General features: G+C 45.1%; 1 protein-coding gene across 1 annotated transcript; it reads right to left on the reverse strand.

Annotated features, from left to right (window-relative positions):
* Positions 1–2,251: 2,251 nt before the first annotated feature.
* Positions 2,252–8,640, reverse strand: FBXO40 (F-box protein 40). Its single transcript, XM_065423773.1, has 4 exons — positions 8,596–8,640; positions 7,924–7,953; positions 4,939–6,834; positions 2,252–2,449 (listed from the first exon to the last, which is right to left on the reverse strand). Exons 1-4 carry the CDS (start codon positions 8,638–8,640, stop codon positions 2,252–2,254), a joined length of 2,169 nt encoding a protein of 722 aa, XP_065279845.1.
* Positions 8,641–14,234: the final 5,594 nt, after the last annotated feature.

The following is a 14,234-nucleotide window of genomic DNA, read 5'->3' on the forward strand; positions in this document are numbered from 1 at the left end:
TTTAAAAGGACTAGATTTTTGCATAACTGGTGTAGTGGAATTTACATTAACCACTCCCCAGGGATTCCTCAGGAAACCCACTTAACACTTATTGTTCCAAAAGCCCATGCTTGTTTCATGTGTTTAAATATATTCCTTATACTTCCCAGGTCTCACCTATGCCATAACTTCAGTGTAGGGTACTGGGACTGACACATAGTCTGTCAGTCAAGACCCAGAGTAGAATGTGACGTTTACTCTTTGAAAATAATACAGGCAACTAAAATGGGGCCAGGCCATGAAATTCAAGTATGAGATCTGAATCCAAATGTCCTCAGTATTAGAGAAGGTTTGGATTCAGTCTTCCAATTTGAGCCCCTCTATAGCAGACAAGTTGTTTTACAAAAGCAACAGGTGCCCAGCTTCTCCTAGCCAACCCCCCTTGATATCTGTCTTTAAAATGTATCCATGTTGTGCTCACTAAGATAAATAGGGCAGGTTCTAGCTCAGACGAGTTCAGTGAAGCTCTTATCAGATCAGCTAAAGCAAGGAGGCTTCCAGGTTAGACCAGCTCAGCATACCTCTTCTGATTAATTAAATCCCAGCTAGTGCCTGACAGGGCCGGCTCTACTGTTTTGGCCGCCCCAAGCAGCACGCCGAATTGCCGCCGCGGATGGCGGGGGCAGTCAGTGTGCCGTTAGGGCGGCACGTGCGTTTCTGTGGCGGCGGCAATTCGGCGGCAGCTTCTGTCTTCAGCCGGAGGCGGCCGCCGCGGGCAGCTGAAGACAGAAGCTGCCTCCGAATTGCCGCCGCCGCGGAAACGCGCGTGCCACCCTAACGGCACACGGACTGCCCCCGCCCTCCGCGGTGGCAATTCGGCGCGCTGCTTGGGGGGGCAAAAACACACGGACTGCCGCCCCTTGCAGATTGCCGACCCAAGCACCTGCTTGGAATGCTGGTGCCTGGAGCCGGCCCTGGTGCCTGGCCACCAGTTAACAAGGACAACATCCTGCAGCATCAAATGAAGGGAAGGGAAAAAGACCACTGTCAAGATGTTCTCTTCTCTAATTCATACCCTGAAGTGCCAAAATTAAAAATGTTGCCCTTTCTCTCCAGTCTGACTCCAGGACCTGCTTTCACAGACAGAATAAAGGAAGAGTCAAGATGACAGGTATGGAATGGGGTGTGAAACTGATGTCATAATCTCTCTCACTATAAAGAGAGCTAGAGGAGCAATTTTCTCTGGACTTGACGCAACCAGACCAGAGCTGGAATAATACCAACACCATTGGGACAGGTACTAATTGTAAAATGGGCCAGATCCTCAGCTGGTATAAACTGACTTTCATGGTGCTATTCCACTTTGCATCAGCTGGCCAAATGAGAATTGTTTAGAAGTTTGAGCACAGAAGCCAGGAATTTCTGTTTCTAATGCTGCTGACTCACTGCATGACATTGAAAACAGTATGTCATTTAGGGCGAATTTGTCAAAAAATGGTCTTTAATTTTGGCTGTCATTTTTGACAAAGAATTTTTTTATTTGAACCGTTTCAACCATCTCTACTTTAAGCATGCACTTAAATGCGGTCCAGAATAGGGATATTTTCATGAATCAGGGCCTTAAGTCCTTTTCCCTCAAATATCAGTTTGTTACTGTTTGATGCATTCCTGTCTCCTTGATAAAACATCTACACAGCTGTAACTCATCCACCAATTTGGGGCTTGTTCTCCTGTGCCTACGCACACCAGTACCTTTGCTATCTCCACATCTGTCAGTTTTGAAGTAATCTAGCGAATGTACACTCTAGGAATTTCTCTGTGTGCTAGTAGTTGTGGATGATTCTGCTTACTGACAGGGATAAGATTCATCCAAACTAGGTACTCTAGCTGCTCTTTCCTCCCTCAGGGAAAAAGTATGGTGACAGTAGCTTTTCCCTGATTTCCAGACTGCCAACTGGCTGCTATAAACCAGTACTCTTATCATTGCTTTTTCTAGGTGGCTCTATTTATGAGCAAGCATGAAACACAAAAAATAAACAGAGAGCCTGTGATATCAGCAATCAGCTGAATGAAGTACTGATTTTTTTTTTTTTTTTTAGTATTGCTAAAATACTGAAGGGAAATGATGCAACATATTCCAAACAGAACAGCAAAAGGTTGATTTTGTGTTTCCAAAAGAAATTTTCTTATGGGGTCTCCACATAATAATCTCTACAACCCAGATCCCAATACTCCTCTGAGAGACCTGGGGGAGGAAGCTGGGAGGATGTATTCAGGATCCATGCCTGAAGGTTGAGACCAAGCTATCTTGAGCCCGCTTTCGGGGTCCACACATGCTGGCCAGCAAGAATGGATCCTTCTTGTGCTCCACATCATAGAACGGACAAATCTTCAGGTGTTCAGACATGGAGGGAATGTCACTGAACTGCCAGTTGTTAACAGGGGAGAACAGGCTGCTAAACTGCCAGATCTAGTATGTGGGAATAAAGGAGAGAAGACTGGAACGTTAATTAAAATGCAAAGAGGTTTTACAAACACATATTATTACAATGGACTGTCATTACTCTTAATTGATTGGACTGACTAGTGGAGTCATGATAGCATAGGATTGGTGTAACAGTGGACAATCAGGTCCTATGTCTTTATATACACTGTCTTATAACATCTCTCTTTGTGTAAATACATACCTATGTATCCCAAACAAAAAGTACAGTAAGGTTGAGAGTGTACATGAATAACTTATAGATAAAAAACAATAGATCAATGTTATAATTATTCCAAAACCAAGCATTATAAATCTAAGAACTTCAGAGTTAAAGTTATGTGTAACAGAAATCCAAATAGGTGAAGTATTAGCCAATACATATATGATAGTAGTAGTATACACCATATTACTAGGTATTATACAGAGGGCTCCATGTTTGTCACAGAGGTCACAGAAGTCACTGATTCTGTGACTTCCTGCGACGTCCAGGACTTCTGCAGTGTCTACTGTGGCTGATCCCAGAGCTGCCCAAGCAGCTGGCCCCAGGGACTGCCTGAGCAGCGGCCAGTGCAGCTAGTCCGGGAAACCGCCTGAGTAGCAGTCCTGGGGGTGCTGGGAGCAGCCGCAGCTCGGTGGCTCCTAGCAGTGGTCCCGAGGCAGCTGGAGCAGAGTCACAACACAGCAGTATGGAAATTCTGGGACAGTGCTAAATTCTTAGCCGCCCATAGGAAGCATCAGAGAATGAATTGTAATTAAAAGCAGGTTCCTGCCTGCCTAAATTATAGTAGGGCTGTTTTGGCCCCTGATCAGCCTAGAACTGGAAGGGAGGAAAGGTGGTTTAAAAGTTCACCCTTTTCCCCTGTATTTGTTAGTGAAGTGCTGGTGAAATGTGCCAGACTGACAACTCTGTAAACTTATGTCCTCTGTCAATAGTCCAAGAGCAGCAGAACAGCAGCAGTGTGAGGTCCCATCCCCAACCTTGCACTCCTTCACCAATCTCCCTCACTTCTCACCTGGAGGAGTGAGAGAGGAATTCCATTAATAGATTCACAGATTTTAAGTCCAAAAGGGACCACTGTGATCATCTAGTCTGCCCTGCATTGCCATAAAATTTCACACAGTGATTTCTGCATGAAGCCCATAAACTTGTGACTTGTGATTTAAAGATTTCAAATGATCAAGCAGAATCCACCACATCACTCGGTAAGTTCTTCCACTGGTTGATTCCCAGCTATTAAAATATTGTAACTTATTCCTAACCTAATTCCAATTTGCATTTGGCTAGCTTCAACTTCCAGCTGTTCGATTTCGTTATGCTAGATTAAAAAGCCCTCAGCTCTTACATATCTTCTCCCCATATAGATACTTGTTATAGACAATGATCAGGTCACCTCTTAACCTTAACAGACTGAGCTCCCTACGCCTCTCACTGAAAGTCAGATCTTAAAACCTTTTTGTGGTTCTTCGCTAAACCCTCACCCATTTTTGACGTCCTTTTTGAAGCACAGACATCAGACATGGACACAGTGCTACTGGAAACAATGTGGTGGTAGTCCCCTGCTTGCCATATACATAGGTAATATAATATCCCTATTTCTACTCGAGATTTCCTTTTTTATACATCCAAAGTTCACATTAGCTTTTTGGACACAGCTTTAAACTGAGAGCTCATGTTCATTTGGTTATCTACTTTTACGCCTAAGTCCTTTTCAGAGTCACTGCTTTTCAACATGCAGTCCTCCATCCTGTGTGACCCACACTCTTTGTCTCTTCTTGTATGACCTTGTATATATAGTCATATTAAAGGGCTTGTCTGCACAATGTGTTAATGTGCACCAGAGGGGCATAAATTCTAATGCGCACCAGCATGTTTGCACACTAACTGGTTTATGTGACCCTGTTGGGACACATTAAAGTTCCCTAGGGCACTCTGATGTAATCCCGTTTCAAACAGTAATACATTAACGCACATGAGAGAACTTTTAGTGCACACCAGCAGGTTTCACACTGGCCAGTTAGTGTGCAACAAGCTGGTGTCCATTAGAATTTACATCCCAGCTGGTGCACACTAACCTACCATGTAGACAAGCCCAAAGTTTTAAACTTAGACATGAAGGGCTTCCTATCCCATGCTTCATACCTTATGCAGCCAAGTCCCAACAAAGCAAATTTTCATGAAAACCCTGTAAATTGCCAATCAGTGAAAACATTAGGAGTTGATGTGAAAATCTGGGCTCCCTTTACGGTCACGGTTACTTGCAAGTATTTCACTTTTGCCTTACGAAATAGGATGTGGTCATTTCAGGCTATCTTTAAACACTGTACACAACCCAAAAGAGATACAAGTCTAATTTCTAAAAAGTTCTGTGCGTGACCTTTAAGTGTCACATCAAACAGAGTCACGTCTTGTGTTATATTTTTAATTAGACGATCCTGCAAATATCTTTTGTTTCCCAAACACCACGTTCACTTGCCTTTTTGCGAGCTCTCCATGAAGTACCTCCATGGGAATATCTTTTTTTCTCCCACAGCAGGAGGACCATCCCTCTCTCTTGAAGTAGAGTGGCACAGATATCCCTCATCAATACAGACACTTGGGACAGCTGAGACAAGCTGAAGCTGTCCAAGAACCCAGCAATATATTGTAAAAGTTCCAATGGAAGGCTGCTCAGGGATTCTTTATTTTTTCCTTGATTACTTGTTGTAAAATTGCATTTCTGTATTTCAGAGGGCACAGGGTCAACTTCTGGTTTAATAGCAAATGTATCAAGATGCTGGCTGTAGATAATCTTTGCTTTATGACTAGCAGGGTAGAAGCGGTTTTGAACAAAAGTGCATCCCAAGTAGGCAAGTGGACAACGATGTTGGAACCATCCGTTTAGACAGGACTGGATATCAGCATGAACATTCTTGAAATGTGAAGGAAACTCATCCCTCCTGAAGAAGTGATTGCAAGTGAATGTGAAGGCTGAGCAGCTTTTGTTATGTCTTCTAGTAACACACTCAGTTTGAAGCTCTACATGGAGTTCTGGGGGGCTTTTTATATCCAGAACATCTGCTAGAACAGCTCTAGAGGAGAAGGGTTCCACCTGAAAGCTGTATGTCTGTGTCCCAAAATCCATGAACAGTCCATCAATATTCTTTGCTTCCGAGATCTCATGACCTTTCAGTTCCTTTTCCAATGCACACAATAGTGTACTTCTGGCTGTATCTGATTTAGGAAATTCCTCAAGGCTTATTTGCAAATCTGAAGTATCCACTGACTTGTCCATCGTTGCTATCTTGTATGCCAAGGCATCTCCAAGTCGTGCTCTTTTGCCACGATAGCTAACTGGCACTCTGAAGGTGCACACAGTCTTCACTTCATGAGCCTCCAAGCTCCCATACACAAAGTCTTTCTCTCTTGGTGTGCAAGCAGCAAGCTGACCAAAATGGATGAGCATTCTCCCATGATGCACCAGGTACATGTTATAATCCCCTATGTTAACTTCTTTTTTCAACCTCTCCAGGATCCCATCTTGCCAAGGAGCCAGACCTGTCTTTTCTGCACCTGTAATCACTTGATTATTTTTGTTTTCTTTTGGTTCTTCCACAATAGCTGCTTCCTTTGTCTTCTCTTTGGGGTTGCCATCACAAAGAATCTGTCCTGTTTTCTTGTAGCTATCCCCTTCCTTTTTTTCCGAGTTTGCTGAAAAGTCTGTTGCCTTCAATGCTGAAAGCTCTTTGCTAAACATATTCTCCCAGGCTTTGTAACTTACTAGAGCTATCCCCTTCTTATCCTTTGCCAAATCCTCATGCTCCTGTTGGGTAAGCTCAGCAACTTGGCCATCAGCTTCTTTAGAATCACATGCTATTCCTCCAACGGCTCCTTCTTCCAAACCTGCAGCTCCAGCTATTGGTTCTTCCATTTTATCATCTTCTCTCCATTCTGGAAACAGCTCGATCATTTTCAGAGTCCTAAAAAGAATCTTCTGATCTCTGAGGGCTAGAGCTGTATCCAGACACTGCTCATTATGTGGCTCCTTCATAATGTTCTTATGTAGAATGGTTTCTGAGTCTACATTTGGCCAGCGATTCCATTCCATAGAGCAGTGGACAACACTGGCTGGACAGACCTGAAGGTGCTTTGCCAGCTTAAAACGGGCCATGGAGAAAGGGCAGCCATAAACTGCGTTGAGGCATGAGACCTGCTCTAGGGGACATAGGAGTTGGTGTTCTTCCTGTTTACACATATGAAAGGCAGCCCCACAGCGTGAATGGCAGTTGATCACTAAGCAGGAGATGGTGAGCTCGATTGGGACTTGGCATTGCCGGTTGAAACATTTCTCACAGTGCTTGTGCTGTCCAGGACTGGTTTTCTGAGCCCTGCCCTATGAACATCATAGATAAGAGAAGACAAAAAGAAAACACAGTTATTGCCTAAAGAAGCATATTGACCACAGACCGAAGTTGCTTGACTCTTACATGCCAAGTCTAAAATGTCGTTCTAGTCTGAAAAGTGATTACAGAAAAATGACACCTGCTTACATATCAGATCTGGTCCTTGTGTGTATCAGAGTCATATCTGTTAATAATGGTGATGTAAATAAGCCATTACTGCTCTTTACTCTTGTTAGTCCAGCAGAGCAGCACAGCTCTGAAAGAGTGAGCTGGATTCTAGTCCTCCTTGTGCATCAGTAACAGAGTTGTTTATTAAATTCCAATCAGTTGGAGGTAAGGTATGAGAAAGTTCACAGTATACATTTGAGCTCTACAATAAATCTTCCAGCGAAACCAAGGAAGGCCATATTTGACATTTCTGATATGCCTAATCATGGCTGCTTTTGCTCAGGCTTGCTTTATTTTTTAGAACTTACAAAAACCAAGCAGGTTACTAGGCTACTAGTTTTGTATGAAATGAACTGCTTATCTACCTTTCTTTTATGATTGTGCTTTCAATTAATCTCACAGCTGTAAATTAAATGAGTTTAGTCATATAAAAATAATTATTTGTATTTGTGTAAGACCTTTCCAGGACAGTTTTCAAAGTGCCTTGCAAACAATTAATGGAGCATGAAAATAATTCTGGGAGTCACCTATTATTATGCCCTTTTACAGATGGGGCAACTGAAACACAAAGATTAATGCCAAGCACAAACAGGCCCCATTGATGTCAATGACTTGTCCCAAGGAAGTTGCTGAGACAGGAAGAGAATGCAGGACTTCCCCTGCTCTAGCCACAAGACTACATTTCAACCGGGTTCAGCCCCATATTTCATTTGTGGAGGGAAAAAGCCAATGATCAGGAGGCACTGTAGTTAAATCTATAAACCGTCCCCTTCTCCTTTTCCTTCGATACACAACAAAAAAGATACAAAGTGGGGGGACCTTTTATGTTGCCAGGATGAAGAAAAGGATATGGACAATTTTACTGGTAGCGTCTTACAAGGAAATCACACTTCCTTCCCAAAAGCACCTACCATAATTCCAGCAGACTGTCTTGTTTGTCTCTGAGGAAAAAATGCAAATAATTAGTCAAATAATGAAGACTTCTGGGTTTCAGTAAACTAAACAAATACAATGGTGACAGTGCCTCTCAAGTGTAGTGCTAGCCTTTTGGCTGTCCAAGGTGGAAAATGTTTTCAGCATCCCTTCTGCCCCCAGAAACCGAGCCATAATAAACAAACAAACAAATAAATAAAAATAATAAGAAATAAAAATTATGAAAACTGAGCAGCACAGCGGTCCAATGCCCCCTGGAAATTGGGGCTCAGGGCAACCATTGTGGTTGATCACGCATACAACCAGTGTTGGTGCTGAGATGTTAGTGTTTTGCATTGCTATGCAAGAAACTCAGGTTCTACCATCCTATCCCCAGAACAGCAGATCATAGAATCATAGAATCATAGACTATCAGGGTTGGAAGGGACCTCAGGAGGTCATCTAGTCCAACCCCCTGCTCAAAGCAGGACCAATTCCCAACTAAATCATCCCATCCTGGGCTTTGTCAAGCCTTACCTTAAAAACCTCTAAGGAAGGAGATTCCACCACCTTCCTAGGTAACCCATTCCAGTGCTTCATCACCCTCCTAGTGAAAAAGTTTTTCCTAATATCCAACCTAAACCTCCCCCACTGCAACTTGAGACCATTACTCCTTGTTCTGTCATCTGGTACCACTGAGAACAGTCTAGATCCATCCTCTTTGGAACCCTCTTTCAGGTAGTTGAAAGCAGCTATCAAATCCCCCCTCATTCTTCTCTTCTGCAGACTAAACAATCCCAGTTCCCTCAGCCTCTCCTCATAAGTCATGTGCTCCAGCCTCCTAATAATTTTTGTTGCCCTCCGCTCGACTCTTTCCAATTTTTCCACATCCTTCTTGTAGTGCCTTCTTGTAGATGCCTCACAGAAAGTAAGCTCAGGCCCTGTGGGAAGAAATGATACATAATGCTGCCTCACCCACATTCTTTGAATCCTGTGGTTTGTGTCCTTCCCCACAAAGAAGTAGCATTTTCACAATTAGCAAGAGGGAATCAATAATAATACTAAGGGAAGGAAATTAATCTAGATAGGACACTGCTTGGTGGGATCTGTAGTCACTACAGTACATACAACTACAGTAAAATTTGGCCCTCAACACCTCTTCAGCTTAGATTCTCAACTCTCATGGGCTCTGCAGCACTGAACTAGTCCGTTGTTGTTTCTGGCAGTGACCAATACCTGTTGATTCAGAGAGGTGAAACCAACACTGCATGCTAGGAGAAAAAATTCATGCCTGACCCTCGGCCTTGTGATCAACGTACATTCTGAATCATTAGTCTTGTTTACCCAATCTGTGTCGGCACATAGGGAAAGAGCCAGTTTTAGCAGATTTATAAATTTAGGTGTAGTTTATTAATATCTTTTCATTTCTACAAAAGTGAAGATGAAATATTTCCCTCATTGGCAGATGTCACAGGGCCAATGGCCCTTCAGGAGAACTAGGGCCTAACTGGCCCATGACAACCCTGTGGGCTACAACTGGAAGCCATCAGGTGCTCCAGGTGGTGCCCTTTTAGCTAATTAGTAATGGAGCAGCTGAGCTAGATGCAGAGGCAGTTAGAACAGTATAAAGGAAAGGTTGCTGAGAAGGAAGGGGGGAGAGAAAGGAGTTCTGTTAGGAGAAGTGATGCAGCTACTGCAGGCTGGAAGTGAGCCATTATGTAAGCAGGGGAATGGTCCCACTATTGTGGGGAACTTTCCTGGTTCATACACTACCCCGGTGAAATGGGCTAGTAAAAGGATCTCAGTCCACGCTCCCACTCCCTTTACCCAGAGGCCTGCCTGACCTCAAGGGCTCCCCTTCCACTCTCCTGTGTGGCGGAGTCTTCGTAACCCCAACAAGGCTGGGCCCAGGATTCCTGGGGGGCTTGACCCCCAACCTTGTTGTGATCACTTAGGACAGGGGCTAGGATGTTCCCATTCCGGCGTGCTCTCTCTGCATTGGATGCTTCCCTGACCCACTGATCATTACATACAGTTCAAAGCAAATACAATTTATTAAACAGCAACTAATTTAAAAAAAATAAGGGAAAAATGGGAAAGGTTAAAGGAAAACATGTAACCCTGCCATAGGTGCTGGAACTAGGAGTGAGGGGGCTGCTGCAGCACTCCCTGGCTGGAAGTGGTTTCCATTACATACAGGGTTTACAGTTTGGTTCAGTGGCTCTCAGCACCCCGACTCGGTGGGCACAGGGGAACCACAAACAGCGTCGCAGGAATGTAAGGGAAGTTCACAGTCTGTTCCTCATATGTCCCAGGGCTCCTTCTCGGGCCCCGGCTGTGCTGCAGGGATGCTGTGGGTCGGACACCTGCAAGGCCTCTTGGCTGGGGGCATCTCCCTGCGCTGGGCCCACTGCCCAGGGTCCCCACCTCAGTGCTCCCCAACTGCTCACTGCACTGGCTCCGGACTGCTCCAGCTCCTGCCTCAGCCCCAGGCCCAGCCTGCCTCAGCCCTGCTGCTGCTCTGCCTTCAGCACAGCTCCCTGGGCTGCTCCTCTGGCCCCTTTGGCTCTGGTTGCTACAGCTCCCCTCCCAGCACTGACCTACTCCCTGGGCTGCTTCTCTGGCTCTCTCTGGCTTGCGGGGCTCTGCTCCCCAGCTCAGCTCAGGCTCCTGCTCTCTCCTTAGCTCAGCCCACTCTGTTGCAGGCAATTCCAGCTCACACAGAGGACAGGACCCCCCTGGGCTCCTGACTCCCTCATTAGCCTGCCCACCCTGTCAGTCAGGCTGATCTGGAGCATTGGCCTCCACCATTGGTACTGATTTCCCATCAACCCTTCCCCTTTCTTTTGGTACTGGGAGCTAGCCAACCAACCTGCCCCCCCATCGCCACTGAATTTTATTAAGGGGCCAAGAGTTCCCTTACACATAGGAAGCAGGGTAGGCCGCTGTGGAGCCAAGCCCTGAAGGAGGGCTTGGAGCTGACAGTGAGAACCCCAAGAGAATTGTCAAGATCTCTGGAGAATGGAGACAGTGGCAGAGCTTTTCTCACTAGCCTCTGGGAAGAGAGCTGGGATAAGTCTCCAGACCAGAGTCCTACAGGTGGAAACTGGCTTTGGGGAAGGGAGCAAGATGGAGAGAGAGAGCTCTGGTAAAGAAACCCCAGGGGAGCAGAGTAGACTCCTGTGGAGGAAGCCCTGAGTTAGGCCCATGATGGATAGAAGAAACCCACAGGGAGCAGGTTAGTCTCCTGGGGGAGAAGTCCTGGGATAGGGCTTGTAAGTGGGAACAGGGAGACCCCCAGAGGTAAACTGCCAGAGTCCCTGGAGGAGGGAGGCAGTATGGGGAATCCTGCTGTGAAAGAACTAGCCATTAGTTTGGCCGGAGAGGGGCTGAAAAAGAATTATTACTTTGGATTGTTAGGATTTTTGTTTGGACCTTTTTGTTACTCTGGAAGGGGACTGAACTTGGCTGGAGGGCTGAGCCCCAGAAGACCTGGTGAGAGAGAGATGGCCTCCAGGAGGTGCCAGAGACAAGGGCTCCTTGCAACATCACAGCCTGACACAAGAGGGTGCTACAGCTGGTACGCAGACCACTTTACAGCAGATTATTCTGTAATTGTCCATTATGGAGTTTCCTCCATCTTCCTTGGAAGCGTCTGGTACTGGAACAGGTGGACCACTGGTCTGATCCAGTTTGGCAGTTCCTATATTCACATACTATAGAAGATGAGATGTTTCTTTCTTGGAATTTAGTTTTATCTATATTTGAAGTGCTCACAGGAACAAGAGACACCAACCCATTTATTTCTCACTGGCAGCAGCACTGCTATGCTAATTCTTGTCATATTTTGCTGCAACTGTAATCTCTGAAAATAGTCTCAACCATGATTTGCATAAGGTCACAGGAGGACTGGTGTTATACACCAATAAAAACAAACATATGAACAATGCTTTCCACTGGGAGACTAAATCCAGGACAGGAATTATTGATAGATACATATATATCTGAATGGGGACCAAAGCACATAAGCATCTATGTCAGTAATAAACTATGCAGGCCTCATCCTGTCCCCCACTCGGAAAGTTCTTTTTGGAACATTTCTGGGCCTGATCTTGCTCTCACTTATACTAGGGCAAATCAGAACTCCATCAAAGACACTGGTGTGAAAAATTGGTGTAAGATGTTTTCATTAGAAGAAATGGAACTGAATCAGATCTGTGTTTTAATTTGGGCCCATCCCTAATCTTTGTGCTTTTCTATCAGAACAATTATTTTATATATCTTTCAGTGAATATCATTTTTTTTCAATTTACAAGACAAAAGAGGATTTTTTTTATAATTTAGCCGCAAACTCCACCAGGGACTTTCAAGGTGTTTTTTTTTTCCTGTCCTTGGACATCATTTTATTAGTAATAAGAAGCTCCATATTCAGACGTTAGCTGATGATGTTGTTGCTGATACCCACGGCACAATAGATCTCAGCACATTCTCCAGTAGCTATATCAGCTCTGAAATGCTAACAGGATATAAAACTTTTTTTGTCAGTAAAGTCCGAAGATAAAATTCTAAGGCACACACAAAGCAATTTTGTTAAATAAGGACACAGTTTTCTAAACCTAACCATACTTAAAATGTAAAATGAGCTTTATTTCCCAGGTTCCCTCCAACTGGTAAATAATTACAGAAGAATGGAATAAAAAATTATAAGTTTACTTGAACCATGCTCAAACTAAAATGGAGTGAGAGGATGTGTGTCAGTGGCCATGTTCTGTCCACTTTGGTAAATAATGTTTATTTCTAGATTGTCATGACAGTAAACCAAGAAGGGTTGACAAATATACAGCTGCTATTTTAGCAGCAGAGTTGCCTGTCTCTGGGACAAGTCTATTTGGTGTCAATAACACATAGTTTATAAATGAATTATAATTTATTTTTACTGCGTTTATCCTAAATTAAATCAGCTTTAGTTGATGGACCAAAAGTGGTACATTTGTTAGCTATGTGTGGATCACTGATAACTTAAGACATTGAGCTCATATGTCAAATCCAAGATCTTACTGTAAAATCTTATGAAAATTCTCTTCTGAATAAAAGTGTAGCACTATCATCTGAAATCTGATGGCAAATTAAGAGAAAATGATCTTTCCAAAAACTTATAGCATGATCATCAATTGTGAACAGTCAAAAGAAAGTTTGTATGACAGGGTGTACGAGGCACTTTGAGGCCCTCTGCTGGAAGCCTCTTGGTTCAACCACACCTCACCCCAGAAAAGGAGCAGTGAAGATGGGTCCTCCAGGCCTGCCTGGAGAGGCTGCAGGGAGGCAGCCAATCAGAGTGCAGCAGGCTCAGTTAAAAGGGGCTGCAGGGCCCAAGCAGATGCAGATCAGTTGCTGGCTGACATCAGAAGGGGGAAAGAAGGACTGGAAGGCAGTGAAACTCTGCAAGAAAAGTGGTATGGGGAGAGGTCCTGAGGGAATGGTGAAAAGGAAGGGGCTACATGGGAAATGGAAACAGCTTGGGGCTATTTGTAGGGTCCCTGGTTTGGAACCCTGAGTAGTGGGTGGGCCTGGGTCTCCTCACCAGCCTCTGGCAAAGTGGCCAAAGCCCTGAGAAGGGGATCAGGGGAGGGATAGCTCAGTGATTTGAGCATTGGCCTGCTAAACCCAGGGTTGTGAGTTCAATCCATTTAGGGATCTGGGGCAAAAATCCGTCTGGGGATTGGTCCTGCTTTGAGCAGGGTCTTGGACTAAATGACCTCCTGAGATCCCAGGATAGTGGGGGACAGATGGCTCTGCCATGTGCTGCCCTGCCTGTGGGTACCACCCCCAAAGCTCCCATTGGCTGTGGTTCCCTGTTCCCATCTAATGGGAGCTGCGGGGGGCGGTGCCTACAGGTGAGGGCAGCGCATGGAGCTCTCTTCCCCCACCCCCTCCCAGGGGCCACAGGGATGTGGTGCCAGCCGCTTCTGGGAGCAGCACGGGGCCAGGGCAGGCATGGAGCCTGCCTCAGCCCTGCTGCGCCATGGGGCTGCCAATCCTGTGGGCCAGATTGAAATCCCTGATCAGCCGGATTCTCTCTCTTTCCCCCCCCCCCCCCCCCTGCAGGCCATAGTTTGCCCTCCCCTGGTATAAAGGGTCAGCCTAAACTAGCTAAGAAGTCCCTCATTTTGAACCAAAAACTGACATGAGGCAATATGCAAAAGGCAAACCTTGCTGGAAGGATTTAAAGGAGACTGGAACCTGCCAGGATCTCCATCTGGAAAATATTAGCAGGGAGGAATCTACAGACAGAGCAAGAGAAGCTGCAACT

The sequence above is a fragment of the Emys orbicularis genome, chromosome 1 (assembly GCF_028017835.1).
Source record: "Emys orbicularis isolate rEmyOrb1 chromosome 1, rEmyOrb1.hap1, whole genome shotgun sequence".
Taxonomy (NCBI): Eukaryota; Metazoa; Chordata; order Testudines; family Emydidae; genus Emys; species Emys orbicularis.

Excerpts from the sequence above, each read along its gene's own strand:
- FBXO40 (XM_065423773.1), bottom strand. The coding sequence starts at position 8,640 with ATGGATCTAGACTGTTCTCAGTGGTACCAGATGACAGAACAAGGA. Across the intron at positions 7,954-8,595 it reads ACCAGATGACAGAACAAGGA|AGACAAACAAGACAGTCTGC; the intron begins GTAATGGTCTCA and ends TTTTTTCCTCAG. Across the intron at positions 6,835-7,923 it reads GACAGTCTGCTGGAATTATG|GGCAGGGCTCAGAAAACCAG; the intron begins GTAGGTGCTTTT and ends TGATGTTCATAG.